Genomic DNA, 27,744 nt, shown 5'->3' with positions numbered 1-27,744 from the left:
ATTAGCACTTTTTCCTTTTTAAGAAACTGTTTTTAAACTAACAGCTCAGACTACATACAGTTGTAATATTTCTCAAGTGTTTGTTTATGCGAATAGTTTTCTAATGAGGTCATAGCCGGTTTCCTGGACACAATAGCACTTCTGGCATTTCCTCTTTCACTCTCTCCCCTTTTCATGATTTTTTTAATAACATGCCTTAAAAGACAGAGAAACAGACCTATAAAAATTAAACATTGGAACAGCTCAGTGAGAATGAATTTCATCTTCAACATTTTGTAGTCATTCTAAGTGATAAGAACACAGCCAGAAAAGTTTCTTCTAGTAGTCAACAAAATCTTTCATTTTTAAAAGGGTCAGTATTTTTAATCTCATGTGAGTAACATTAGGCACCTACAGGTGAGCAGCCTGACTTGTACAGAACTTCTGAACATGTGCATCTCTTATTGAAGTAGAAAGGCATTGTGGGTTATCACCACTTAAAAATGTTAACTAACTTATTGGGTATACAAGGTTTGGAATTGAGTATTAAAACACCAGTATTGACCTCAACTGAAAGGGGGTTGTAATAATCGTATTGAATTGTGACATAAAGTCTATATAGTATGCATAAAAATATCTTCTCTCTGTAAATTCTTATGAAGACCAATTTGCTGTGGAATTTAACCATTTCTCAGGACATAATTAAAATTACAAGAGGCAAGTGATCTAATGTCCTTCTCTGTTCCCTACGTAGCATTTGAATTAACATGTATAAGACTTTTACATTTTTTCCTCTTACTACTTCTCTTTGTCACCATTCTTCTTTTTATTTCTGCCTCCTTTTTTCTTTTCTGTTTTTGGTTGTAGTTCTAGGAAAGCCAAAATTAAGAAGTGAATTTTATATTCTTTTGAAAATAATAAGATTTTCAGTCTTTATCTAATCTGTGATGACATCCATAGGCTAGATCTTATTGTTGGCAAAAACCCTGACTTCTGTTATCAGAAATTTCACCTTTGAGGCTGATATATTTCTTAACAATTTAATTTAGTGGTTGCAGGACATCGTTACTCTGAAGATACCCATTATTTGGAAAAATATAAGCCAATTGCATAGAAGTCTATGAAGACTGAAACTAAACCTTTTTCTGTGCCTGTTATGCTGGTACAATGTAACAAGCAAAGTATGGAATGATGCAGTCATGGTTGGTAGAACTGAAGAGATGGGCTGCCATTTTCTTACTAATTTAATTTGTTTCTGGTTGGAGTGTTCATTCTTTATGCATGTTGAGTTAAAACAGGACAACAGGCTGTGAAGGTATTAATACTTTCTAGATTCAGGTTTGACAAGATGGAATGCATCCTTCTAGAGAGAGGTAGATAGAAGAAATTTTGTCTGCATGTGTCTACCTGTGTGTGCCCAGAAGTGGTCAGAAATCTCGAATGACCCAAGGCTTTGTACTTGTTTGACAATCTAAAACTCCATACTTCTTCAGTGGAAACTAAGGCAGTACCAATTTCTGCCTGGAGGATCTTTGTGTTTTACTATAGACTTAATTGTAACTTAGGTCCTGGAACTGCATGTAAAAAAAAATCATGCAACAGTCGTAATTTTTTTAACCTTAAAATTCTCATGAAGTTTTACTATAACTGTCTTATATAACATGGTAATTTAGGTGATATTTTTATTTTTGTGGCAGTGCACTTGCAGATCCTGCCACTATAAGGTCTGAGTCAAGGAGTCAGCAGGTGCTTGATTGCAGCAGCTGTTTTAAAATACTGGCTGCCTATATAAACACAGCAGCCTGCTGCTGGCAGGCAAGCAGAAACATCACCTGGCTGCAAGGCTGTATGAAACATCTAGTAGGTAAGGGCAAGAGCTTATGGGGATGGCTAGGAGGCTTTTGGTCCTGTGCATGACCTAAAACTGCACCCTGCTGGGGATGGGTGGCCTGGTGGGGCTCCTGGTGGCACAGGAGTCCCCAGGAAATGCCAGGCCAGTTACCATCCCAGTGAAAGACAGGTCGGGGAGCCTTAACCCATAGCCTCCACAACAGTGTAGGTACAAGGGGGGCAGGCATGGCTACAGCCATCTGAGCCCAAAGAGGGTATAAGACCCAGGCAGGGCCAGGCATGTCTATGGCCACCTGAGCCTTCACAGAGAAGGGAAACCCCAGAACCCCAACCCCAGAGAGGGGTTAGTAGTAAGGGCCTGGAAGAGGGTTGAGTAGGGCTCAGAGTCATCCTGAAGGGCAGCCCAGAGGGGATGTTGAACAGCCTGAAGGGCAGCACAGGGCCAACCCCCTGCAGAGCAAGTTGAGGGAAGTGTGGAGCCCCAGAAAGGGGGAACCCAATACGTGGGTCTGGGGCCCAGTGTGTGTTTGTATAGGTTATGTAAAGCTGCCCCGGGAGGGGCCAGGGTGAGCTTGGCCCAGGTCAGGAACTTGGGTGGCCACAACCTAAGTGAGGGTCACAGCAGAGGCCCAAGAGACTGTACATCTGCCACCCAAGGCATGATCCGGATAAAGCCTATGGCCTATGGGAGCCGCTCCTAGAGGGAGCAGGGTGGAACAAGTTGTTGATGCAAGAAAAAGACCCTGTGAGACTGGGTGGAGTGTGAGAGGCCCTAGTGAGAGGAGGGCAGAGTGAATGTGTGTATGAAAGAGGCCTGACAGTGAGGGCTAAGCTTAGTCTGGCTCTGGGCCGGCAGCATAATGACACCATGGATGCCATCTGAGAGGCATGGGCTGTAGGGGAGGTTTGGAGCTGCAGATAGTGCCTCCTGGCATCAGGGCATATAATGGGCAGCGTCCCGCATTTACCACCCATTTATGGAAACAGCAAAGTCGTGGCAGGCGAGACAGGGCAGACTGCCCCATAGAGGCAGGGAGCTGGGCTGGCATGAGACCTGGCCCCAAGTGTGCCCTCCTGTCACAATTTTATTAGCAAGACTTAGGGATCATGATTTTATTCACAAGTTATCAGATCATATCAAATGAATATCACTACCATCTTTATCCCAATCATGTAGTAAACATACAGTAATCATATTATGTTAGATCGGTATTTGACCAAAGGCATCTCTTAGAAATTGTGAGGTTTTTTTAAAATGTTTCTGGCTTTTTAAAATATCCATTCAACTGAAACTTTAGGCTGCTGTAGTGTTGAGTATCCAGTTGTGCCCAAGCTTCTTATGGAAAGGAAGATTGCTACCAAGAAATTTTAGAAATCCCTAAATGTTATCTAAAATAGAAAAAGCAATGGATTGTGTGTTTTGATTTTTAGGTTTTACTAGCTTGTAACCAGCCAAGGTTAGAAATAGCTAATTAATGCCATTGGAGAGGTAATAAATAAATTTAATTTCACAGTCAACATTTGAGTTATAGCAATGCAGAATTTTATTGATAGAAGTGTACCTGAATTACCCTGAGAACACTTCCTGACTAGAATTTGACTGACTTTCTAATGAAGAAACAGGCCCTTGAATATTCTCTACATTTAAAAGACCATGCTTTAGAAAACTGCAAAGCTCACCACTGTCCTTATATCCCTTTTTGTCACTAATAGCATGATATTTTTAACCTTAAAGTTCACTCTTCTTTTTTATAAAGATTTGTATTATGGTTAATAGTGGGGTGGGATGTATTGGGGATTCTGTTGGGGGCAAAGCTAAGTGAGGTAGCATTTCTGGTTTATTTTGTGTTTGGGTAATTGGAATTCAAGTGGTTATTTTAAAAAAATTGTTAACATTTCAGAAACTTTGACTGGCTGTTATTTTATTGTAATTTTTTTCCTATAAAAAAAAAATATATATGCATGTACAGGGTGACCATATGTTCCCCAGTTTAACCTGGACAATCCCAGATTTCAGAAGCTGGTCCTAGCTAGCTGCTGAGAATAAAAATGAGCATCCCAGAAATGCAGGAGTGCGAGGTACAGTCTGCCAGGGAGGTGGAGCAGTGCAGTGTGGGACAGCACACTGGTGCCTGCCCACCTACCCCTGCTTCTGCCTGAAGCAATGCCACTGACTTGGGGGCAGATTTCTTACTGTGAAGAAATCTGTTTGAGTTCTGTTAGCCCCATACTGACCTAAGTTTTCTTATTTTAATCTCTACCCACCAACCCTGACACTCAGAGCAGGAAGGTCAGGGTGGAGTAGACTGAGTCCATAGACCTTATTATCTCCCTCTTTGTCACTGAGGGCATGCCCTCGTGCTGGCAAACAGGTGCACACCCCTTCTCTGATGGATTGTTTTGGGTTTATTACTGGGGGCGGATATAACTAAGAATTTGTCTGTGACTAACATTTTGAATTATTTAAAAGCACAAAATGTGGGGGCGTTTTTTCTGTCTGCTTCTTTCAGAAGTCAAGCCAACTTGCATATTTAATGGCGTGGAATACTACGATGGAGACATGTTTCGAATGGATGCTTGTCGTTTTTGTCGATGTCAGGGTGGCGTATCCATTTGTTTCTCAGCACAGTGTGGTGAGCTGCACTGTGACAGATATTATGTGCCAGAAGGAGAATGCTGTCCAGTCTGTGAAGGTAATTTCTCAATCACATTCACTTATTATAGCTACTCTTTTTATTTGCTTTTTAAGTGGTGTGGAGATCTGAGTCGGTATTGTTTTGTTTCTCTGGAAGTCTCCATCATCTTGGGCTTAGGTTTAAAAAGGGGATTTTACAGAAGGTGTCACAATGACGACTTCTTAGTTGTATCAGGAAACATATGATGCATCCTTTGCTAGAAAACCCCGGTTTACAAGGATAACTTCCATACCCAGTGGCTGGAGCTGCCTTCTCCTTTCCCCCCTTACATGATACGCAAAACTGAAATGAATGGGTTCAGTTTGCAGGAAAGAGAGCTTGAAGTGCTGGCTAAGGAGGGTTATTCCAACTATGTATCTTTAGCCTTACATTTTTGGAGGTATTGACCTGAGTTGTCCAGCTTCACTATTTGACGTTTAGTTGGTCACTAGGTCTCAGTTCAGTATACTGGTCTGGTTCTGCTAAGGTCCTTAGGGATGTCAAGCTTATGGCCCATGGGCCAGAAGTGGTCCATAGAACCATGTTGTATAGCCTGTGGAGCTTGTAGAGGGGTTGGAGCAAGTGGGGCATGGAGCCCTATTGGACATACATGTCAGCAGTGAAGGGTGAGCGGTGGCTGAAATGACCCCCACTATTGCTGCTTGCCCCACCGCCACATCTAGATCCAGCTCACAGAGAACCTATCAGTCCAAATCTGCCCCAAGGACTGGGGCCAGTTTGGCAACCCTAGACTAAAGCCATTGCTGTTTATGTTTGTTAATAAATTAATATGCATATATGCGACTGAAAATCAAATGACTTGGATTCTAATCTCCAATCTGCTGAGAAATTCTCATGTGATATACTGGACAAGTCCCTTCAATATCATCTTTTCTAATTGAACTTCTTCACTTTTTTAAAAAATCATTGTTATGTTTTCTTTCTCACAGTAGTGGTATGAGGAAAATTTTAGTAAAGATTCTGAAGTGCACTGAAATCCTCCAAAGGAGCTAGAAAAAGAAAATGTTACTGCTACTGTTACTCAGAAATATTTAGCTTATTGTGATGCAGGTTTACTGTGGTCCCAGTCCTGCATCCCTTAGTTACCTGAGCATGCATTTCTTACTCAAATGAATAATTTCTTTAGATCACTTGTTTTTTTTGCTTCACTGGTGACTACCTGTCTTTTAGGCCAATAAGTATAAATATATATGGAAGTAGAATTCACATATTTTGTTAATGTTATGGTAACCTCTCTATCTGAGCATTGTGTATTGTGCACTGATACACATAGTACTGAGTACTGCGAGTACTAAATGACACATACTCAGGGAAAATTCTTTTCGGGCAAAACACAGCACCAGAGAACTTGGCCCCTTGTCTCTATTATTTCCTGAAAACTTGGTAAAGTAAAATTTGTCAGGAAATTGTTCTGGCAAATTGTCACATATTGTTGGAGCTGTTTTTAAAAATTAGCCTTTTCTCTTCCTCATCTGAGACTCTAGGAATAGGACTGTCAGGCAGATTTGTTTTCATTCTCCCCTGTATCTTGGGAGGGAATGTCTGAGATGTATGAGAATAGAAGTGGAAGTCTCCTGTCATAGTTCTTGGTAGACAGGATACAGTGGATAATGATTTGACAGTTGTCCAGCAGAACAGTTTCCTTTAGGTCTAGGTTAGTCTCAGCTGCTATTTAATTTTTTCTTGGCTGTTTAGCTATTAGGCGTTGGCTTTATATGTCAGTCATGATGTTATGGCCTCCTTGTTGGATACCTGCTTTTTAGTATGGCTTCCCAAATATCTTCATCGGGGAAGTCTGTTATACAGATTTTTGTTAAATTATCAAGCAAAATACTTCTCAGTTTGTATGGTCAGTCTTTTTTTACTCAACTGTGGTCTTTCAGGTGAAATCCAATTGTGGGTTTCCTGTAAGGTAGTATAATGTTCCTCCTTCAGCATAAAAAAGTAAGAAAATATGATATAAACCTCTCCATTCTAAGTCAAATTCTATCTAGATGATATATATAGAAGTTTATCTGTCCAAGTAATTTGCATCAAATATGTACATGAGTATTTGCATTATATGTATACACACGTGTGTGTGTGTGTGTGTGTGTGTTCTTGGGCTTCCAAAATACATGTTTAGGAGAAAACTAGGAATACACAAATCCAGTGATTCACCCACAAGTGTTGTCATTGTTTATTTTTTCTTCTCTCCTTTTTTTTTCCCCTGCTTCGTCTATCCAGAGGATGGACTTCCTCATGTTTTGTTAAATATTTTCTTTATTGGACGGTAACTTATCTTTCTTTGCTTATGTTTTCCTGATTATTTGCATGGTGTAGTTTAGGAATTCTTGTTCTTTTTAAAATATTAAACATACCTACCACTGTTGCAGGAGCTCTCAAAAGAATCCAAGATGAGATTTCTGCCCCCCTCTCCCCGCCCATTCATCATGGAGAAAAATAAACCTCATCTTCAATTCAAGTATACCCAGGGCAGGTAGCTGCTCTCACTCTGGCCCCAGATCTGTCTTCAGCCCTGGCCAGGCAGTGATGGCACAGTGAAGGAAGGAGGGAAGAGATTTCATGGTTTGGGGTGAGGAAGATCATGAGGTCTGGCCCAGGGGGAGCATGGGGTGAAAGGGATAGCGCATGGTAAGGAGGGAGAGCTCAGAGGAAACCATGCAGTGCAGGGGCAGGGATGGTGCAGGGGAGACCATTCAGTGCAGGGTGGAGGGAGCATGGAGGAGATTCAGGGCCAGAGCTGGAGCTGCCATCGCTGTTGCTGCCACACCAGAGCTAGAGGCACCGTGTGCTGCATGCCCTGAGGTAGAGCAAGAGCCACTATGTAGTGTAAGTGGTAGTGGTGGAAGGGGGAGAACAAGTGACTGTGGAGGGCAGGCTTCAGGGTGGTGGGGGAGAGGGTCAGGTACCACAGAAAGGCAATTGGTGGCCGGGGGAACAGTTGGCAGAGGGAGCAGGCACAGGGTGGGGGGGACAAGTGGTGTTGGGGCAGGTTGCCTGCCCCACTGCTGCTGCTTTCCCCATCACAATAGTGATGGGATGGATTTAAGATGACCCTGCAATAATTAGATTCTACATATGGAAAATTATAACAAATGTATTATTTTCTATATATAGAATCTAATAATTGGGTTTGAGTCTTAAATTCAGAGTTTTCTTCAATTTGGATAAATATGGTAATTCTTTCTAGCACCAAGGAGTGCAGTAATTTCTCCAATTTTTTTTTTAGTGTGTAAGGCTTGCATGCAGATTAGTGAGCACTTGGAAGTGTGCATTGTGACTGAAGGAGCAGCCTCTGTATTTATCTAGGTCAGTGGTCACCAACCAGTTGATTGGGATCAACAGGTTGATCCCGGCGCCTCTTGTAGTTGGTCTGGGGTGGGAGGGCTGAGTGCATGCCTGCGCATCCCCCCCCTGCCAGCCCAGCAGGTCAGTTGGTGGGGGAGGGAAGGGACGGGGGCCAGACCAAGGCCCCACAGTGAGGGATGAAGTGCAGAAGCAGCTAGGTGAGTGATGTCATTCCCCAGCCAGCTGTAGTAAGGCTTTGGGTGCAAAGCCCAGCCCACAGTGGGAGTTGCCTCCAATGCATGCAGATCAGGGGATGCATGTCCCCCCTCAAACACAGAGCAGCACGGGTGGTTGCAGCAGGGGTCAGGGAGGGACATGGGCTGCAGCAAGGGCTGGGCAACAGGGGCAGGGCAGGACAGAGCCCCAAGTAGCTCATTCAGGGGGATTGAGGGGGAGCACTAACCCTGGGAAGGCACAGGGGGTGTATGCATCTGGAATTGCACGGGGCAAGGTGAGGCAGCGTGGGCTGCAGTTGTTGGCTGGGCCTGGGCTGTTCCTGGCAGAGGATATGGCTGCGCTCCACTTGGGCTGGGTGGCAGCGCTGGGAGCGGGGCTATAATGCCTCTACCAGGCCCAGTCTCAGGACAGCTGCAGCCTCTGCTGCGATCAGCCCAGTACCTGTTCCCAGCTCCAGCCCCAGCCCCTCCCCACCTCCTGAGGGCAAAGGGGCCATGTGCCCTGGATCTGTGCAGGGGGAGGGCAGGCTGATGGGCTGGGGCTGTGAGGGAGCACTAGGCTGATCACGGCAGAGGCTGTGGCCACACTGAGATTGGGCCCGGTGGCAGTGTCACTGGGAGGGTTCTGGGGGGGCTACAGCAAATTTTCGGGTGGTGGCAGCACTGCTGCATCCTCCACCAGGTACAGCCCAGCCCCAGCCGGCAGCTGCAGCCTGCCCCACCCTGTCCAACCCCATGCAATTCTGGGGGCACGTGCCCCCCATTCCCTCCCAGGGTGAGTGCCCCCCCGCCCCTAGACAATCTACTCAGGGCTCTGCCTCGCCCCACCCCAGCTGTTTAAGGCCTGCCCCTGCTCCAGCCCTTACTCCCTCCCTCCCAGAGGGGAGAGACAGAGTGGGGCTAGGGCTGGGGCATTGATTTGCCTTGCCCTACCCCATGGCCTTCTCACTTCCCCCCACTCACCCCACAGACTTATCTGCTGGGGGGTGTGCCCCCAAATAATTTTTTCACCTTCTGCCTTGATCTCCCCTCTCTCCATCTAGACTTCCCTGCAGTGGCAGCTACGGCACAGGGTAGATCTTGGGTTCCTTTTAAAGTCCAAAAGTGATTTCCAACTTAGAAAGGTTGGAGATCACTGATCTAGGTGAAGGGTCTACATTTTAAATGGATATTATATGGGATGTGAGCTTGGAAAGCTTCTTGGTGTGATCCTTGTCATCTCACATAATGGTCAACAGAGTTTAGTGGTAAGATACCTGACTTTCATTTTGTGGTAAATCTATCCTGATTTGGTTTGGAACAAGACAAATAATTGCAAACAAAAACAAAATTTAAAGAAAATTGATATTGTGATGTTAAGAACCAAAAACTTCTTACATATCAAATTTCTTTTTAACATTAGCAAAATTACTTGCTTTTCCTTAACAAGAGTTTAGAAAATTATTAACTAGTTTTACTGAAAATTTAGAAGGAACCTGTGGAAAAAGCTAGAGGCATACAATTTCAGTCCAAATGGTTAAGTTTTGGTATAGTTATAAAATATTTAGGGGTGCACCAGTAAAGATTTTCGTGGCCGATACCAATAACCAGTTATATTATATTAACCAGCCATATCGGCCAATACTGACCCAATAACCAGTTTGGTTACATGTGACACCAGAGGCTACTGGAGCACGCCAAAATTAAAAAAAAAAAAGTTTGTCAGTATTTCAAAATGTACTGACATAAATAAACTTTTTTTTTCACAATCCAGCAGCCTCTGGCATCGCATGTATCAGCATCCTGGCACTTAAAAATGGTGGCAGGGGTGCTTAAACCAAAACGTGTCAAAGCTTGAGCTCTATTTCAAGTGCTGCTGCCACCGTTTTTAAACCCAGGGATGCTTTTAAGTGGGGCAGAGCTGAGCGGGGTGAGGGCAGATGCAGCCTGGCTTCTGTGGGCTCAAGACGCTCCACTCTGATGCCTTTGCCCTGAGAGCCCCACATCAGCCATGCATCCCCTTCCTGCCTGGCAGCAGGAGGCACAACTCACCTCCCTCACTGCTGCTGGGTGGACAGGGGGTGCGTGGCCAGTGCAGGGCTCCCAAGGGAAAGGCAGCATAACAGTTTTCCAGATGTACCTGTTGGCATTTTTTTCAAGGGTGCATGATGGAACTTTCTGAAATATCCCAGCTGTCTCGTTAATGGTCTGTCTCTGTTTTTCCTCCCTTCTTCCTGGAGACAGAATTATTTTCTCTACAAGTGCTCGAAACATAACTGAGCTTGAATTTGACCTGAGGATATAGGAAAGTGTGTCTGCACATTTTTGGAGTTTGCTTCTCTTATTTGTTTCCATTGTTAATTATTAAGTAGGTCTCTTATGTAATGCTAGTTTGAGTTATTGTTTGTTTTGAAGTGATACTAGAATTACTTTTCATTTTTTAATTTATGCCTTTAAACATTTTTGATAGCTAATATGAAAAAAAAATTGCCTAGATTAGAACTCATGCAACTGAGAGAAACACATTTTGTCCTGTTATATCTAACCTGTCACCGTATTGTGTGGAATAGAAATGGTCTCTGAAATAACTATGGCCCCACCTGTGTAAAGTGTTATAGCTTTAAAGTACCACATTACAATGCAGTACTGTCAACTTACATGCATGTCTAATTAATTTGATTCCTGTCATGAACACCCTTCCTAATCAAGGTGCTGTTTTCTATAATTAAATGTTCAAGTGGCTTTATTATGCAGAATGTCTAAAAATGACAAAAGCATAAATCTATGTGGCAATATCAACACTTGAAAGGAGGAAGGCCTCAGCCTGAATGCAAATAATAAAAAAGATACAGTCTCTTGATTCTCACCAATGACTGGCTGTAATATTAACAAGTACTGTACCAATAGCTCATTGAGAGAGATCACTGTGTTTTTTTCTTTTTTCTTTACTTTCTTTTAAAATACCCCCAAAAATAAACGGAAAAGATATTTTCATGCAATATTAAGTATGGACTACTAAAGTATGTAACTAGAAAAAGTATATGTTCAGGTTCCAGTATCTCTACTACGTTAGCCAGGTATGTGTAATATTTTCCCTTCCACCTTTTGTTTATTAAAATTGTATATTTAACATGGAATTGAAAAATATACATCATAAAACATGCAGAATAGTCAACGTGGGTGAATTAATGTTTCTGACCTCACACATCAACATCAAACTTTGACTTTTTTGACTTATTAGCCATGCAGTATTAGAACTGTATGATTATAATGTGAAGCTCTTAACATTAGATGGTGCATTTGATGGTGTTTTAATTTCCTGTTGCTTTTTGTCTACCTTAAAAGATCATCATTAATTGGTGATATTCATCAATAACTTCTATAAATAACAAGAAAATGACATTTCTTTTTACTGTAATTTATCTTATTTTAGATCCAGTTTATCCAGTTAGTAACCCTGCTGGCTGCTATGCCAATGGACAGATTCAAGCACATGGAGATCGCTGGAGAGAAGATGATTGTACATTCTGCCAGTGCATCAATGGGGACCCTCACTGTGTGGCAACAGCTTGTGGTCAGAGCTGCCTGAATCCTGTTAAAGTGCCTGGGGAATGCTGCCCAGTATGTGAAGGTAAGACCTGTATATTTCTAATGCTGTTTGTTCCAGTATGTTAGCTAAAATTTGTATTGGTTGTTTAAATGAGATTTGATAGTTTGAGATGTTATGTACACATTGTTGACCTGGTTTCACTGCTGTGAATGTATGTTTATGAAAATATACTAATTCATTAATAAAAATTGTATGCTAAACTGGGGTTCCTCACTTTAGACTGCTTTGCCTCTTTCACTTAGGTAGTTGAATGTATCAAGGGATTAATACAGATCTCATTAATGTCAAAGGAAGTGTTTAATTTGAGCCAACCTGTTATGAATCAGGCCTTAAGTAACAAAAAGAAACTTTTCAAACATCCACCCTTGTATATTTCTCTAGGACACTCTTGCATGCCTGAACTGGGACCAATATTTGCAACAGCATAAGAAAGAACTGGTTAGACTTGAGAGGTTCAGTAATATGCTGGTTTTATTAAACAAGTCAAGGGCTAACCTTAAGCATGAGCTTGATATGTCTATAATTAGCTTTTTGCCATCTGGTAGATTTGGATTTTCCCCTCTGTTTGTGGCTTTGTGGAACTTTGTGTCTCTGCTCAGCCTGGCACTGTGCAGGGTGCTAGATGAGATTCATATTGACTAAAGGAGTGCTCTTTGCTGATCCAACACTTGGAGCTGCTAAGCCTTCTCCTAATTAACATCTCCTCAGTAAAAGGACAGGAAAAGAAACCAAATGCTTCCACTTCTAACATGTTATGGAGCCTGAAGAAGCAGAGCAATATTTTATAACAAAACTAGAAGTTTTTATCTGTTCTATCAATTATAAAATTAATAACCTTATATTCAATTTAAAAGTGAGATTAAAAATAGTTCATTATCACACTAGGAAGAAGTTTCATCAAAGAAATTTTGTCTGTTGAGTTCTCAAATCATTTTTAATATAGATTTATACTCTAGCTGAAATAGTAAGCTGCATTGTTTTCCAGCTGGAAGCGCTATTTTTAATTTTCTTACAGAAATACAGAAATTTAACACATACATTCTACATAATTGGCTGAGTTTTTTTAAATTAGCACTATGACAGATTTAACAATGCTTTTATAATCAGAAGGCACTGAGGCAACAGTAGAAACATAAACTCATTTGCCAAAAGTAGAAAATGGAAGATGTCTGTATTGTCAGGGTTGCAGTTTTACATCATAGTTGCACTGCATGAACAATAAGATGTTAGGAGTATATTTTTAGAGTGTATGGATTTTATAAGCAGATTATTCAGTGTGTAATTGGGTAAAACTCCAAACCATGACAGTCAATTGGAAGTGTTATTTCTTATTTGTATTTGTGAATAGCAGTATCCTTGTCTTGTGAATTTTGTGGAGGAGTGCAATAGGGAGCCAGAGAGCTCCTATTATTTTAAGAGAAAGCTGCAGCAGAATGAGCTGCAGGTGGCTGGGGAGCCACCTGACTGGAAGAGGTACAGTTTAGGAAGCATATAAGCCCAGGGCCTGGATCAGAGCAGGCAATCTGACCCTGCAGGCAGCAGGGGGAAGAGCATCTGAACAGGATGACTGCAGAGGAGTGACTTGCTGATACCTGAGCTGCCCTGGGAACTGGAAGCAAGGCACTTAGAGCTTACAGGGAAGTATGACCCAGTGGTGGGGGGGAGAGTTTTGTACAGCCAGGGAGCTGGTGTTTGTTTGGATCCAGTGTGGAGATAGTTTTAGTTGCAGCCAATGGGCTTATGTTTTGTTCTATTTATTACACTAGTGGACTGGATATGTCTAGACAGGGTAATGAGGAGGCAACTTTGGTGTTCAAGGCCCAAAATGCTCAGCTGCAAAACATGCAGTTTTGAGCCCTTCCAGGGGCAAGGCTCAAGCAATAGTCAGGTAAAAGTCTAGAAGGTTAAAGCTTGCACTAAGAAAGCTGATAGAAATGGGCCCGAGAGGGCAAGACGGGCTGGAATTCATCACTGGTACAGTGGGCTTAGGCTGACAGGCCCAGCTAATGGGAAGGGAAAGCTAGAGGCTGGGAAGGCTGAGACCCCAACAAAGGTGGAGAGGCCTAAGGAGGCCTGACATGAGTGATTAATCAGTAATATCTGCGAGGCATGGGCATAGGTGTAGAGGCAGAAGGAAGCCATGAACAGCCCCAAGGCAACAGGTGTCTAGGGGGCAGAGACAGGCTAGGAGGGCTCACTTAGTGCTCGAGGATTGGGCTGGCCAAAGGACAGACAAGAGCTCACTCAGGGACCCTAGGGCAGCCTTCCTCTTCACAGATCAACTAATTACATCAAGGTGTGACAGGCCAGGGAAAAGTGAGAGTACCCAGGGAGCTGGAATGGGGCAGGAGCTGCATGGCTACCAGGGGACCTGACAATTGCCCCTGGGGGCCAGGTCATATTACAGGGAGTAAGAAAGCAAGAACTGTATGGCTGATGGGAATGATAATGTGTTCCAAAATTTTGCCCTCTTCAGGTGGCCTCTGCACCTATTGTCAAATTAGTACTTACTGGCATTGAACTGTGGAATATTATGAAGAGCAGTATCTATTGTGGTCACTTGTCTGTGTCTTTCCCCTTGTGGAGTATTCAAAGGATACAAAAGGGGATGAATGGCCTTTTCTATCCCTCATTTCCTTTTTAACTGTTAATATTCTGACAGGCTTGGCTCACATGTTCTTCTCAATATTAAGTTATTGGTGATTGCTCCCCCTCCCCCCTTTGGTCCCTCTACATCAGCCTAATCCAGTGTGAAATCCCTTGTGCCATCAACAGTGTAGACATCTCCAGGTCTTTCTGAATCAACCCAATCATGTGCCAAACAAATTACCTGGTGTGTCATGCCATGCTACCAAGGTAGACTGCTTCTTGTGCTTTGTTCAAAGCTAGTTTGACTATCACTACACTGCTCCTCAGCATGCCAAGACGACACCTTCAGTCTTCTCAGGTTGTTACACTGACTTCTGAATTGCTGAAATACTTGACAAGAATGTTCTCAAAGTTCAGTGGCTTCTATTGAGAACAGAAGCTTTTGAACACACACAACTCTTCTGCTATTAATAGTCATCTATTAATGCCATGTGTGAGTTCTACCAAGACTTTTGAGTTGTGGTTTCAGTCTTACCTCTTTCATGCTCTTAAGTAACAGTCCATACTCATCACAACATACTCAAATTTATTGAAGGGTTTAAATTTACCTCAAGTAGAACTTGTTGCAGTTGCCTTGTGTTGATGTCTCCGCTAAAGGAAACTTTTTTCTGAACAGTGCATGGCTTGCTGAGTACCACAGAGTAGACTTTACTCATTTAGCAGTCCCAGGATATTCCTTCTGGTTCATGTGTCTCTAGCTCATGGGTGGGACTCTTGTTTCAAAAATCTCTTGGGGCTTGTTAATGGTTAGGCTGCCATTTATCTTCTATAAAGTCAGTGAAAAGGGCAGTCTTCATAGCTAGAAGGAATGGACCATGTGTCCAATACTCTGCAGATACTCATGTGAAGATAGGAAATCTGCATTTTCATTCATGAATAAATATCATTTTAGTGAGGCATACAACATTTAGCTGCAGTCTACGTATGCTGAGTCCTTTCATATGTATTTTCCCAGGCCTAAATTGTGCCATGGTATTAATGTTATTATTGGAATATATACATTTTTAGAGGTTTCATGTTCAGTACACCATTGTTTACATGTGCTGGCATGGAGTCAGTTCACTTGCTGAGTCAGTATCTTGCTGTGAACACTTAATACCTGTGCTCCATGATCTGCATGCTGACTTTTCAGTTAGACAAGGTTCTTTGGGTAAATCTGATATCTTTTATTAGACCAACTCAGATAGTTGGAAAAATTCTTTGCAAGCTTTCCGATATAAATACCCTTCATCAGGCTGAGGAAGCGTCTCCAGTTGATGTGTGCTCTTCCTTGATGGAATGAATGGTAAAGAACCCAGAGGATGGTATGCATGCAAGAAAGCCAGTCAGTGAAGACATGCACTGAAGAGCCAGTGGGCGAGAGACAGGCTGGTGGGGGAGAGAGGGAATGAATGTAGCTGGTAAATAGTGGAGCGGTACCTGGGGAGTTGGATAGGCAGGTTATACTGTGTCATAAATCCAATGTCTATATTTAGTCCATATATTTTGTAGCCAGGAGGTTGCTGCAGTGAAGTTCATAGACTCATCTCTGAAAGGTGTTTTGTAAATTCCCTTTGAGGATTAGAACTGAGAGATTGGAGAGAGAGTGGTTTTCTTGTGAGAAACATGCCCCCACAGGTGATCGGGTATTCTTGTCTTCTATAGATTTCCGGTGCACATTCATTCTTGTGCACAGTTGTTGTTTGGTGTCTCCTATGTATTTTCCATCAGGCATTTTGTTCATTGGATGAGATATTACATTTCTGGAGGTGGAGCTGTAAGATCCAGGAATGCTGACGGTTCTGTTGTGGGATGTAGTTATTGGTGGTGGAGATGTTTTATGTTGCTTGTCATGGATCCATTTGGTGTGCTTGGGGCCGTAGGAAGTTTGTTTCTGGTGATGAGGTTAGCTAGGTTGGGTGCTTGTTTTAAGGCTAGGATGGATGGTTCTGGGAAGCTCTCTTTAAGAATTGGGTCTTTTTCTAGTATGGGTTGCAATTGTTTGAGGATTTTCTGTATAGGTTCGAGGGGTGGGGTGTGATATGTCATAACCAGTGGTGTGTGACTCATGGGGGTTTTCTTTCTGTACTGCAGCAGTTCTTCACATGGTATCTGGATAGCTCTTTCGAAAGTATGATCTATCTCTCTGGAGGAGTGTCTATGTCAAGTGAAAGCTGTTTCTGAGGGCTTGGCTGTATATCACAGCTTTCTTGGTGTGTTTAGGGTAATTGATGATTCTGTACAAATATGTATGTTGGTCTGTGGGTTTCTTGTATATCGTGGTCTGTATTTTACCATTCTGGATAGTGACCATCATGTCTAAAAAGGAAATGTTGGTGCTGGAGTATTCAAGAGATAGTCAGATGGAGGGGTGATGACTTTTCAGTTAAGATTTTAAAGTGATGTTTCTAACCTATGAAGTCCTAAATGGTTTGATGTTTGACTATTTGAAAGACTGTCGTTTGACCTTCTCAGTTCCTTTTTCCATTATAAATTATTACAAGCCACCTTGTAAGATTCAGTCCAATCCTTAGGTATCCAGGTTGTAACCATATTGGTCCAGAGGAAAAAGCAATCAGGACTCATAATAGAGGTAATATCTTTTATTAGACCAATTAGATTTTTTGCAAAATAATTTATTTAATTGCAAGCTTTCAGGCACAAACACCATTCATCGGGCATCAGAGAAAAGATTGTAAAAGGTCTCCTGGGTAAAAATAAAACTTCATATTTCATAGGATTTCACAGAGGAGTCCATAAATGGAAAACTCCTCTAGGCAGGCATTTCTTAGCTGGTGAGGTGTCTCCGATGCCTGATGAAGGGTGTTTGTGCCTGAAAGCTTGCAATTAAATAATTTTTTTTTGCAAAAATCTAATTGTTGTAATAAAAGTTATCACTTCTACTACGAGTCCTGATTACTTTTTCCTCTAGACCAATACGTCTACAACCTGGATAACCTGACACGTGGATGATATTGAATTTTAGCCAATTTAAAAAAAAATAAAATCTTAATAATTTCACAAGGAGGAAGCATCTTTGACCACCTGAAACCTGAGATGCTGCTCCTACCTTTGTTCAAGGTAATTTGCATCATCACAGAGCCTCACAACAGAGCTCAGAGACACCTTACCAGCTAAGAAATGCCTGCTCAGAGGAGTATTCCATCTATTGACGCCTCTGTGAAATCCTATAAAATATGAACTTTTATTTTTACCCAGGAGAACTTTTACAATCTTTTCTCCAATACCTGATGAAGGTTGTTTGTTCCTGAAAGCTTGCAATTAAAGAATTTTTTTTTTGCAAAAATCTAGTTAGTCTATTCCAATGCTTATGTATTTTGCATGCTGAGCAATTAGAGTGTCTACCCTTTATCCCACAGAGGATTCCTCCATACCAAAATGTACTGCTGTGCACAGATATCCAAGCTAACTCTAAATAAGGTAGCTTGGATACTGCAAGTACTAGAGCCTAGTGGATCACCCAGGCTAACATACTCTGCTTCTGTAATTAGCTTTGGGTGAAGTAATGCACTAATGTGGCTATGCTGCTTCTAGGCTAGCTTGGTTATCCTTATATTTAGATCCTTTGACCATGAAGTTAATAGACTGACTCTTATTGACCTCATTGGCCTGCAGATGAGGACCCATAGTACTTCCAAGCCAAGTACCTTTATCACTTTCATCAATATACCCTTTGCTATTTGTCCCTGATATTAAATGAGTCTACTCCTAAACTCCTGTGGTAGTGCTTTCTGCTGATACCTTCTTTATTTTTTTCTATATACCTCTTGATTTTTTATCTGAATATTCTTGTTCTTATCTGCTCAGTAGTATCAAGAAGTCATCAAATTTGATCTTTTTTATGACAGCATAACCTAGTTCACAAATTTGATTCATGCAGCCTTTTAATTACCTTTTTTCAAAACTAATAATCCCAGTAATGCAGTTTCTGCATCTGTGACTTCCATTCCATTTATCTAATATGCTGTATGCTAAACCCTTAACAGTTGGCATCTGTTACTGACAACCTAATTTGAAGGAGTGTAATAATGAAGAATTTCTGGAGCTAGTCTAAGTTAGAGGGTACCATTCTACAGTTACAGTACATTCTTGGTTATGTGAATAGGAAATTTTTTTTAACCAAATTATAAATATTCTTCTGGTTTTTTTTAAAGAATTATTTAATATAGTACTGCCTTCTACTCCTAAATTTGGCAGAAGGCAGGGCCAGGTGGCACCTTACAGACTAACTCAGAAAAGCATAAGCTTTCTTTGGTGACAGCTTGCTTTTGTTAAATGCCATAAACAGACTTACAGACAGCAGGGGTACTAAATAAAAAGGAATAAAGTAATTGAAATAAAAAGGTTAGGGAAAAGGAGGGTGGCAAAGATAAGTCGAAGTGATCAGAAGGGATAAACAAAGCAGTAAAGCCATTGAGGGATATACAGGTTGTAAAACTAGTCCTGGTAATGAGATGATAATCCAGGGACTCTGTTGAGGCCATTCTTAACCTAACCCAGTGTGTGGATAATTTCTTGTTCTGTAATTCTCTGCTCAAGTTAGTTTCTAAAGTTTTGTTTAAAAGCAGCTACTCTGAGGTCAGTAATGGAATGGCCAGGGGAGGGTAAAGTGTTCTGCCACAGGCTTGTTTGTTTTTGTAGAGCTGATGTTAAATCGGCATCCATTAATTCTTTACATAGGGGTCATCCCATCTTCCCAGTGTAGACGGCAGAGGGGCACTTGAAGTATGTGATGGTACATATGCCATGGATGTCCCCCGCAAGGGGTTGTTTATTGCAATGACCCTCGCCTTGTCTGATCTCTGAGAATTCCCCTGAAATGGCTGCTTGAGCAGGGGGGAGAGCACTGACTCCTAACTGTGGATCCTGGCCTTTCAGTCCTTCACCCTCCCTGGTTCTCCATGGTCCTGACTTGAGGAAGAAGCATCCAGTTCAGCTCCTGAGACAAGAACTTCATCTACTGGGGAGAACCAGTACAATTTAGTATGTCAAGCAGTAAAGCAAGACAGTCTGTTCAGTAAAGGTATTGACTGGGGCAAAGGCCATTCTGCCAGAGGTTCTCTGCTCCCTCTCTCTCCAAAGGGGTTAAGCAGTCCCTCTATATCTGGTCCAGCCCATGTAGCCTTTGGCATGCCGCTGAAGATACACAGCTGATCCCCAAATCCCCATAGCACTTTGCTCATTTCAGTCTGCAGAATCTCTTCCAAGAAGCTGACAACCCATTGTCAGCTCATTGTCATGTTTATCATAAAAACTGTCCTCTGGACACCACCTGGTTGTCAGGCATCCTTTTCTTGATGTGTCAGCAAAGTTGTTTAAGACTCTGTTGATGCTATAGGTCCGTCTTGTCTCATCCTGCAGGTAACTAGTCCTGTCACTTAACCCTTCATTCTCAGTACAAAGGCTGATGAGAGAACCTGAGTCATACAATATTAGAATAACAGGAACACAGTTAACAAAGACATATTACAATAAAACCTATAGTCCATCATGATTGCTAGAGGAGCAGGTGAATAAACCCTGGATATTATAGTTTTGTAGTTGGTAGGGTTGGAAGGGACCTAAGCAGATCATCTAGTCTGCCCCCCTGCCATGGGCAGGAAAGGATGCTGGGGTCAAATGACCCCAGCTAGATGGCTGTCTAGCCTCCTTTAACTCATGTTGTTTGGTTTGGTGATGATGTGGTCTGTGTTCACATGGGAGCATAGCTGGGCTAAGGACAGACATTACCCATAAACTGGCTTAAGTGATTAGAAACTGATTTAAACCTGTAACAGAACAGATGTTCAGTGCACATAAACAGGTTTGAAAATGGCTGAAACCGGTTTGAGATAAACCTGGTTGAATGTAGTATCAAAACTTAATTGATTTGGGTCAAACCAGTTTATGCAATGTCAGCCCCAGACCCCTTGCTATTTTAAGTTAAATCAGACTCCCTCAGCATCCCAGCATGCTCTCTGGGCTGGGTGGGGCTCTCTGTTCTACAGCAGAGCTGGCCCCTCCCCCCTGCTCTCTGGCAGCAGCTCTGGGGACAAAGGCAAAATCAGTAAGTAGCTGGTAATGTCCCTCTGTTGTTTTCTTAATGGGATGATAAACACTCTTATCAATTCCCTATTGGCTGGTCAGAAGAGGGGGGACCCCTCCTTAATTACAGTGTCCTGCTGGGTCCTGACTATGACCCCTCAGTTCTGCACTCAGGAAGGGAAGGGAGGGCTGCTCTAGCGCCCCCCGGCATCTAGCCTGAGCCACTGCAGGCATGTGCCAGCATTTTTTCAATCCACAGTGGATGTCTGTCCAGTTACAAACTGGTTTAGCTTCACCAGGTTAAACTAACCTGCAAAGTTTGAATCAATTCAGGCTCAGGCTTTTTGAAGGTCTGTTTCTATCCCTGGTGTCTGGGTCTGTAGCAAGGCTTTGTGGCTTGGTAAGATTAGGAGTTAGGTAGTCAGTTACTTGAGAGATGTCCTTTAAAGGTTGTGGGAAGGAGAGGGGAGGCTGCCTGTAAGTCAGGTTAGGCTTGTCCCCCTAAGGCTACCATGAGATGGTTGTCATTTTCTAGGAGGGGTTGGAGGTGATTTAAGATGTTCCAGAAGGTAGAGGAAATAACTAGGGGATCATCTGTCTTAGATCTTGTGCTGACCAATAGGGAAGAATTAGTGGAGGATGTAAAGGTGATAGAGAACTCTGTCATGTGATAAAATTAACAGTCCTGGGATGGGGAAAACAGGAGGTCAGCAAAACTAAGTTACTAGATTTCAAAAAGGCAGATTTCATCTGACTCAAGAAAGTAATAGGTATGGTGTCATGGAAAGACTGACTAATGGATAAAGGCACCCAGGAGGGCTGGAAACTTCTAAAGGGTGCAGTATTGGAAGCCCAACAAGAAGTTGTTTCAACATGATGAAAGCACAGAAATAATTGAGAAACCAACGTAGCTGCACAAGTAGCTTTTTGGGTGCCTCAAACAAAGGGAAATCATATAAGAAAAATGGACAGGTTACCAAGGAAGCATAGCAGGAAATAGCAAGAACTTGCAGGGACAGCAATGAATGCAAAAGTTAAAACAGCAACAACAAACAAAAAAAACCCAAGCTGCACTTGGCAAGGAAGGTAGAGACAAGAAGAGGTGCTATACACATGTTGGCCAGAAAAGAAAGACCAAGGAAGCAGTGGGTCTGCTAGCTAGGGCAAACTCTTACCAGAAGATGCAAAGAAGGCAGAGCTACGTGGCCTCATTCTTCACAAAAAAAAAAGTCGGCTGCAACCACACTTCAGAAGGATTAGGATTACTTGGATAAGGAAGGGGACAAACTAAGGGATGAGATAGCAAATGAAACAGGCAGAGAGCTTTTGATGGGTCCGAATAAACTTCAAAGTCCCATATGACCTTCTCATAAACAAAGTGGAGAAATGTGAGCTAAACAAAACTACTGTAAGGTGGATAGACAGCTGACTTGATAGCTGCAAGCGAAGGGTAATTTTAAATGGATACATATTAGAATGGTAGGAGATTCAGATGGAATCTCAACAAGATCTGTCCTGGGACCACTACTGTTCAATGTGTTTATTAATGATTTAGAAGCTGCAATTCTTCTAAGCAAATTTGCAGACAATACAAAACTGGGAAGGACTGAAAACATGTTGTAGGCCAGGAGTACAGCTGAGAAGAATTTTGACAGATCAGAAAGCTGGGCTGGAATTAATTGGATGAAGTTTAGTATTGACAGATGCAAGGTGCTATATCACAAGAAGAACAACAAAAACACAAGTAAAAATGGGTGACTTCTAACTGAGTGGCAGCACTATGGAAAATGATCTAGGAGTCTTGGGGGATTGCAGACTCAATATAAGTCTGTTTTGTGATGCAGCTGTGCAAAGGTGAATGCAGCTTTCACCTGCTTCAATAGAAGCATCAGCTGAAAGGCATAGGAGGTGATTGTGCCTCTCTACTCAGCACTGGTTAGGCCTCATTCTGGTTATTTTGTTCAGTTCTGGGCTCCACATTTTAAAAAGGACAATTTAAATTTAGAGAGGGTTCAGAGGTGAGCAACAAAACTGATAATGGGTTTGGAAGACGAGTCATATGAGGAGAGTTGAAGGAAATGATTTTGCCTCTAGTGGGGGGCTGGACTAGATGACTTGTGACAATCCCTACTTTTCTGTTTTTCTATGATGTGTCCAAGGTGTTCAAGCAGCGCCCCCTCCCCCTAGCCATTCCTCCCCTTTCCCTATCCTTTGTAGTTAAATAACTTTTTCTTTCTACATAGTACTCCTTTCTGCAAGTCTGTTTATAGCATCTAAAGAAGTAGGCTGTCACCTACAAAAGCTTATGCCTTTCTGAATTATTTAGTCTTTAAAGCCACTCTGGTCTTCTTTCTGCTTGATTTAAGAAGAGAGAGAGGTATTTAGCTTGTTAGTTTAAGTTTTATGTAATTTGTAACTTGGTGTTATGTGCAGCATTTTATAGAAAAGAACTGTATACATATATTTTAGTTTGATATAGCAATTTGTAACTATTTCACTGATCTGAACAAATAACTTTTCAGCAGGTGCTTTTCAAAAAAGGGATTGGATAATCAAGGGCATACTGTACTTATTTACTGAATAGTATTTAAAGCCAAATCCCTGATCATTAAGGGGTTAGTAAGTTGCATAATAAGATTCCAGAAATCTTACAGAAACTTCAGTAAGAGGTAAAGTAATTCAGAATTAATTGCAGAACCATGGAAAATATGGGAATTGGGGACCAGAAGGTATTTGAATTCAATATAATGAGTAGATTACCATAATGCCTACATCCAAGATATTTGATTCATAAATTAAATCTGTTGAAGATCAGGGATAAGTAGTGTTAAATTTGACCTGTGAGGACTCTGCAGATATCACAACTAAGGGGCAGTAGACTGCAGGAGGGAATTGTTGTTGTCAGCGTTATTCTGTGCATTTGAAAGAAGCTTGTAAGAAACATCTGACATAGGTTCGCTAAGGACTACTCATGTATTTGAGCCTGCAACTTTCAGACCACAATGATTTTTTAATAAATATTTGACAAATTTTGTGTGTCTCACATTTTTTTGGAGATTGCACTATACTAAGCATGAGTAATATATTGTTACTTCTCCATTCATCCATTGATGCTGCCTTGATAACCCATTTTATCTTTCCCCCACAGATATTCCTTCATTTTTTTTCCACTCTTCACCCAGTGAATTGGTACCCTTTTTGAATTGAACTTAAGATCACTATTTTCTTCTCATTCAGTTCCTACCTTGAGAGACATTTTCCATGTGGGCTATAAGAAATTGACTATATTGCTTTAATTTGTATTACATTTTCCCAGGTATACAGTACCTACTTCAACATATAATCAGCAGATTATTGGACAACTATAATCTCATTTTCTGGTTTCAAGTCACTGTTTGACATTCAGATTCCTTTTTTGGAACATTTTTAGTAAAGCTGAGCATGGCAATTCTGGCAGTTTTACTTGGAGTCAGGGGACAAGATGCAGCACAGCTCTGTAATGGCTCTGTGGTTAAATCACTGTGTGAGAAACTTAAATGTTTTTCTCTTCATGTCTTAGTTTTCTGACAGCTGTTAATATGTCTGAGATAGTGTAATCTCTGGAATTTGTGTCCAGATGGTTCAGAATTCACTGAAACCCTAAAAGAACTTGTTCTCAGAGCAGAAAGCAGAAGTGTTCTCCGGTTGAGACCATAAAATGCAGTAGAATAAGTTTGATTTGGTCACAATGTCCTTAATACATCATGTCTCTTTGTTAGATATTTGGGACAGTAGAAGTGTTAAATACTTTAAATATGAAAAGGTCTTCTGAAGTAAAGCTTGACTTACATTGGAAGAGAGATGTTCTGACTAGTATAGGGTTAGGCAACGTTTTTTGGCTGGAGTGCCAAAAAAAACACAATGTCTACCTTGGAAGGTGCCAGAGTGCCAGCATGCCAGAAAAACAAAAGGGGGGTGGGAACATGGTACATGGCAGGATGCGCTGCATATTAGTATATTTAATAATCATAAATTTGCCTTTGTTGTTGTGTCCTTTTTTTGTTAAGCGTGTTGCAGTGAAAGAGGGACGGGAAAAAAGAGAAATAAGAGAAAGAGGAGAGAGAGAGAAAGAGAAAGAAAAAGAAAAAAGGGGAGAGAGAGAAAGAGCAGATAGAGGGCCAGGCACATAGACACACACACAGAGAACCGTGCATGCGCACACAGAGCCACATGTGCACAAACACAGCAAACCAGAACACACACATGAACACACACATCCAGAACCAGACACATGTGCACTCACAGACGCACAGAACCAGAGGCATGGGTGTATAGAGCCAGGCTGCTGGGCCACCAGGCAGAATTTGACTCAACAATGTGCTGGGCCTGCTGGGGCCCCTGTGCTTCCCTGGGGAGACAGCGCATGGGCTGCAGTGCGGCCAGCCAAGGCCTCGGCCCGAAGCCTGCCCATCAGCCCAACCACCCACCCGCTTCACACAGCTAAGCCCGCAAAGGTGCCACACTCCTGGCAAGGGGCAGCACCAGCCTCATCCCAGTAGGGGGTGCTGGGCCAGTGCTGGGCTGGGAGTGGGTGGAAATCAGGCGGGTTCAGCTGTAACCCTGCTGCAAGCAGCCCGGGCTCCGTAGTTGGCAGCAGCTACCCAAAGCTGGGACTGGCTGCAGCCAGGAGGTTGCAAACGTGCACCTTGGAGCAAACGGTGTGGGGGGCCTGAGGCAGCACAACCCTGGCCTCTCCCCTGGTGCTGGCACAGAGCTGATGACTAGGCACTGGAGCCCAGAGCAGCTGCTTGTAGCCAGCCTGGGCTCTAGGCTGCTGCAGAAGGCAGGCTGCAAACAGCTGCGCCAGGATCCGGCATCATCTCTGTACCACTGTGTGCACGCACACCTTGGAGCGGGTGGTGGGAGTGGCCTGAGGCAGTGCAACCCCAGCCTCTCCCCCACTGCTGGCACAGAGATGATGGTGGGGCTCCGGAGCTCAGCACAACTGATTATAGCCAGCCTGGGCTCTGGGCAGCTGCAGCAAGCAATGGGCAGGTTGCAAACAGCTGTGCCAGGCTCCACAGCCCCGGCATCAGTTCTATGTTGGTGGTGACTGCGCGGGCACCTCAGAGCGGACAGTAGGGATAGGGCCTGGCCCTGGGGTAGCGCAGCCTCCCGTTGTCTGCTCCGAGGTGCACGTGCAGGTGTGATAATATCTTTCATGATAAAGAAAAGTCAAGGTTTAAGTGTAGTCAACACAATTAAGATTATTTTAGATACAAGGACACAAATAGAAATGGTAATTCCCCAACTTTCTAGTTTACAGCTTGAGAAATGCAGACTGCTAAGCAGAAGCTATCCAAATTGATCATCCAGCTTGTTAAATAAAACTGTTTACATATACTAAGGGGGCCTCACCAAAATATACATGACACATTTTGAATGCCAGTTGGGCAGTTAGGTCAGTTAATTGGTTCAACTGGCATCATCCTTTGACCAACCATACCATATACTTTTTGGGGGGCATTATTCAAATTATTCCATATATATAGAATGGGGTCAGATATGGGTAAAAAGTCAGTTCTAAAGAGGTTTTTTATATGCATCCTTGAGTTTAGGAGGCTGCCCTCAGGATACCTCACTTTGCCATGCTCATCATTGGGCCACTTTTGTCTGGCCCAGGTCCATTGTGGAGCAGGGTGTGTCTATTCCTAATCTACCTCTCTCAGACCAATTTATTCCACAGGGCCTCCTGCAAGCCACTTTAGTCCATAGGGCCTTATATCCACTATTCAGTGTCCATGTGGGGAGGGGGGCACCAGTTCAGCATAAGAAACCCCAGCACCCTTTGCTAGGTGCCCCTTAATGGTTATAACCACTCCAGCATCCCTTCACTGGGCACTAGTAAAGGCCTCCCAGTGCCTCATGCCTTGCAGCTAAACAGCAAACAAAACCATCAACCTAAACTGGGGTCACTTTTCCTGAGGCTCTTCCCCCTTCTGTCTGTAACCCGGGGGCTGCCTTTCTCAAGGCTCTTCACTGTCCTGGTTACTACTCTGCTTATTCACTGGCTGCTAACAGTGCTGAGCTTCAGCTCCCTCTGGGCTACTCACTATACCATCTCTCCCCCTTTCTCCAGGAAATTCTCCCCACAGGCTGTAAGGGTCAGGCTTTGCAACACTTTACGTAGTTTCTTTCCCCACTGTGACCTGTGCCAGAGTGAGTCCCCATTCAAGGAGCTGGGCTCATAATTTCCATCTCCTTCCTTCACTCCCCACCTTCTAGTCACCTGACTAGACTTTTTCAGGACAAGGCACAGGGTTTTACATTGGTACTATCATCAGTCCTCTTAGCTCTGGTGCAGCTTGCAAAAGTTCTCTAAGGCTTTTCAGTTGCTGCTCCAAACTTTGTTCAGCTGCTTACAGCTCCCAGCTTGCCTTAAGTGAGCCACATAAAGCTTCTGCAGCTATATAATGCTGCGCCCCACTCATGTCTGTGTAACCCTTCTGCTGGGCACTGGTTGGCAGCAATAAGGGTCAGGTTTAAATTTTGGAGTACCCAGTAAGTTTTCACTGTGGCTCAAGCCCCCACCCAGAAATCTGGGATCACTAAATTTGGCTGGGGTGACCTGAATAAACGAAAAAAAACCTCTTTGCAAGCAGTGTAAACACACAGGACAGATTTATTACAGAAAACAAAGGCAAGGAACACAAAGGAAAACACCAAATACAATTTAAAACATGATGGACTACAAAGTAGTCTCTAGTTTGCACCCCATTTTGGGGAGACTCCACTCATGCCCAGGCTCACCTAAGTCATGTGAGACATGGGAACACATCCAAGAATTACTTCTGGGGGGCCTGTGCCCCTATACCTGCTACTCAGTAGAAGAGTCCTATAAGCTGCTCCTTGGGTTTTTTTGCCTCTCGGGGAGCTGCTAGTGAACACTGTTTTTTCTGCGGTGCAAGGGCTCCTTGTTACTCCCTGGAAGATGTAGAGTGGTGATCTGCACGTCCATGTGGTGGCTTTGGGGGGTGACCACACCCCAAAATTCCTAGTCCCAAATCCCACAGCTCCAGCTGGGGAAAAAACTGCAAAAGAACTCAAAAGGAGGGGATCCAGACCTATCTTTGTCCTAGGCATAAACTGCAGCTAGGCTCAACTACTCAGCTAGGCTAAAATACAAGAACGGCTACGGCCACAACAGGAACCAGGGTCCAAATCCTGACCCACACTTTACCAGGCTCTAATCCTGGTGGTCTGCTCCAGAGATTAGTACCCCCACAGTATTATCCCATGCAAAACCTAGGAGAGCAAATAGGGAACAAAGAAAGGCAGAGAAGAGGAGTCTCAGCCTCAGAGAGATTCTCACTCCCATGTACATGAGAGTTCCCCTTTATGTTGGTTTCTCTGGCTGGGGCCCCTGCTGGAGTTCATCCCAGCCCCTCGC

General features: G+C 42.9%; 1 protein-coding gene across 2 annotated transcripts in view; it reads left to right on the top strand.

The window, feature by feature from the left end:
* Positions 1–27,744, top strand: part of CRIM1 (cysteine rich transmembrane BMP regulator 1) — a 509,439-nt gene that overhangs the window by 248,351 nt on the left and 233,344 nt on the right. For both annotated transcript variants that reach the window (XM_019527120.1, XM_019527119.1), the window contains 2 exons: positions 4,341–4,523; positions 11,466–11,663. In XM_019527120.1, coding sequence (XP_019382665.1) covers positions 4,341–4,523; positions 11,466–11,663 — 381 coding nt within the window. The remainder of the gene's footprint in view (positions 1–4,340; positions 4,524–11,465; positions 11,664–27,744) is intronic.

The sequence above is a fragment of the Gavialis gangeticus genome, unplaced genomic scaffold, assembly GCF_001723915.1.
Source record: "Gavialis gangeticus isolate Ggan-Ray unplaced genomic scaffold, GavGan_comp1, whole genome shotgun sequence".
Classification (NCBI taxonomy): domain Eukaryota; kingdom Metazoa; phylum Chordata; order Crocodylia; family Gavialidae; genus Gavialis; species Gavialis gangeticus.
Note: the sequence above shows the minus strand (reverse complement) of the source record. Positions and strands in the feature narration are given on the sequence as shown.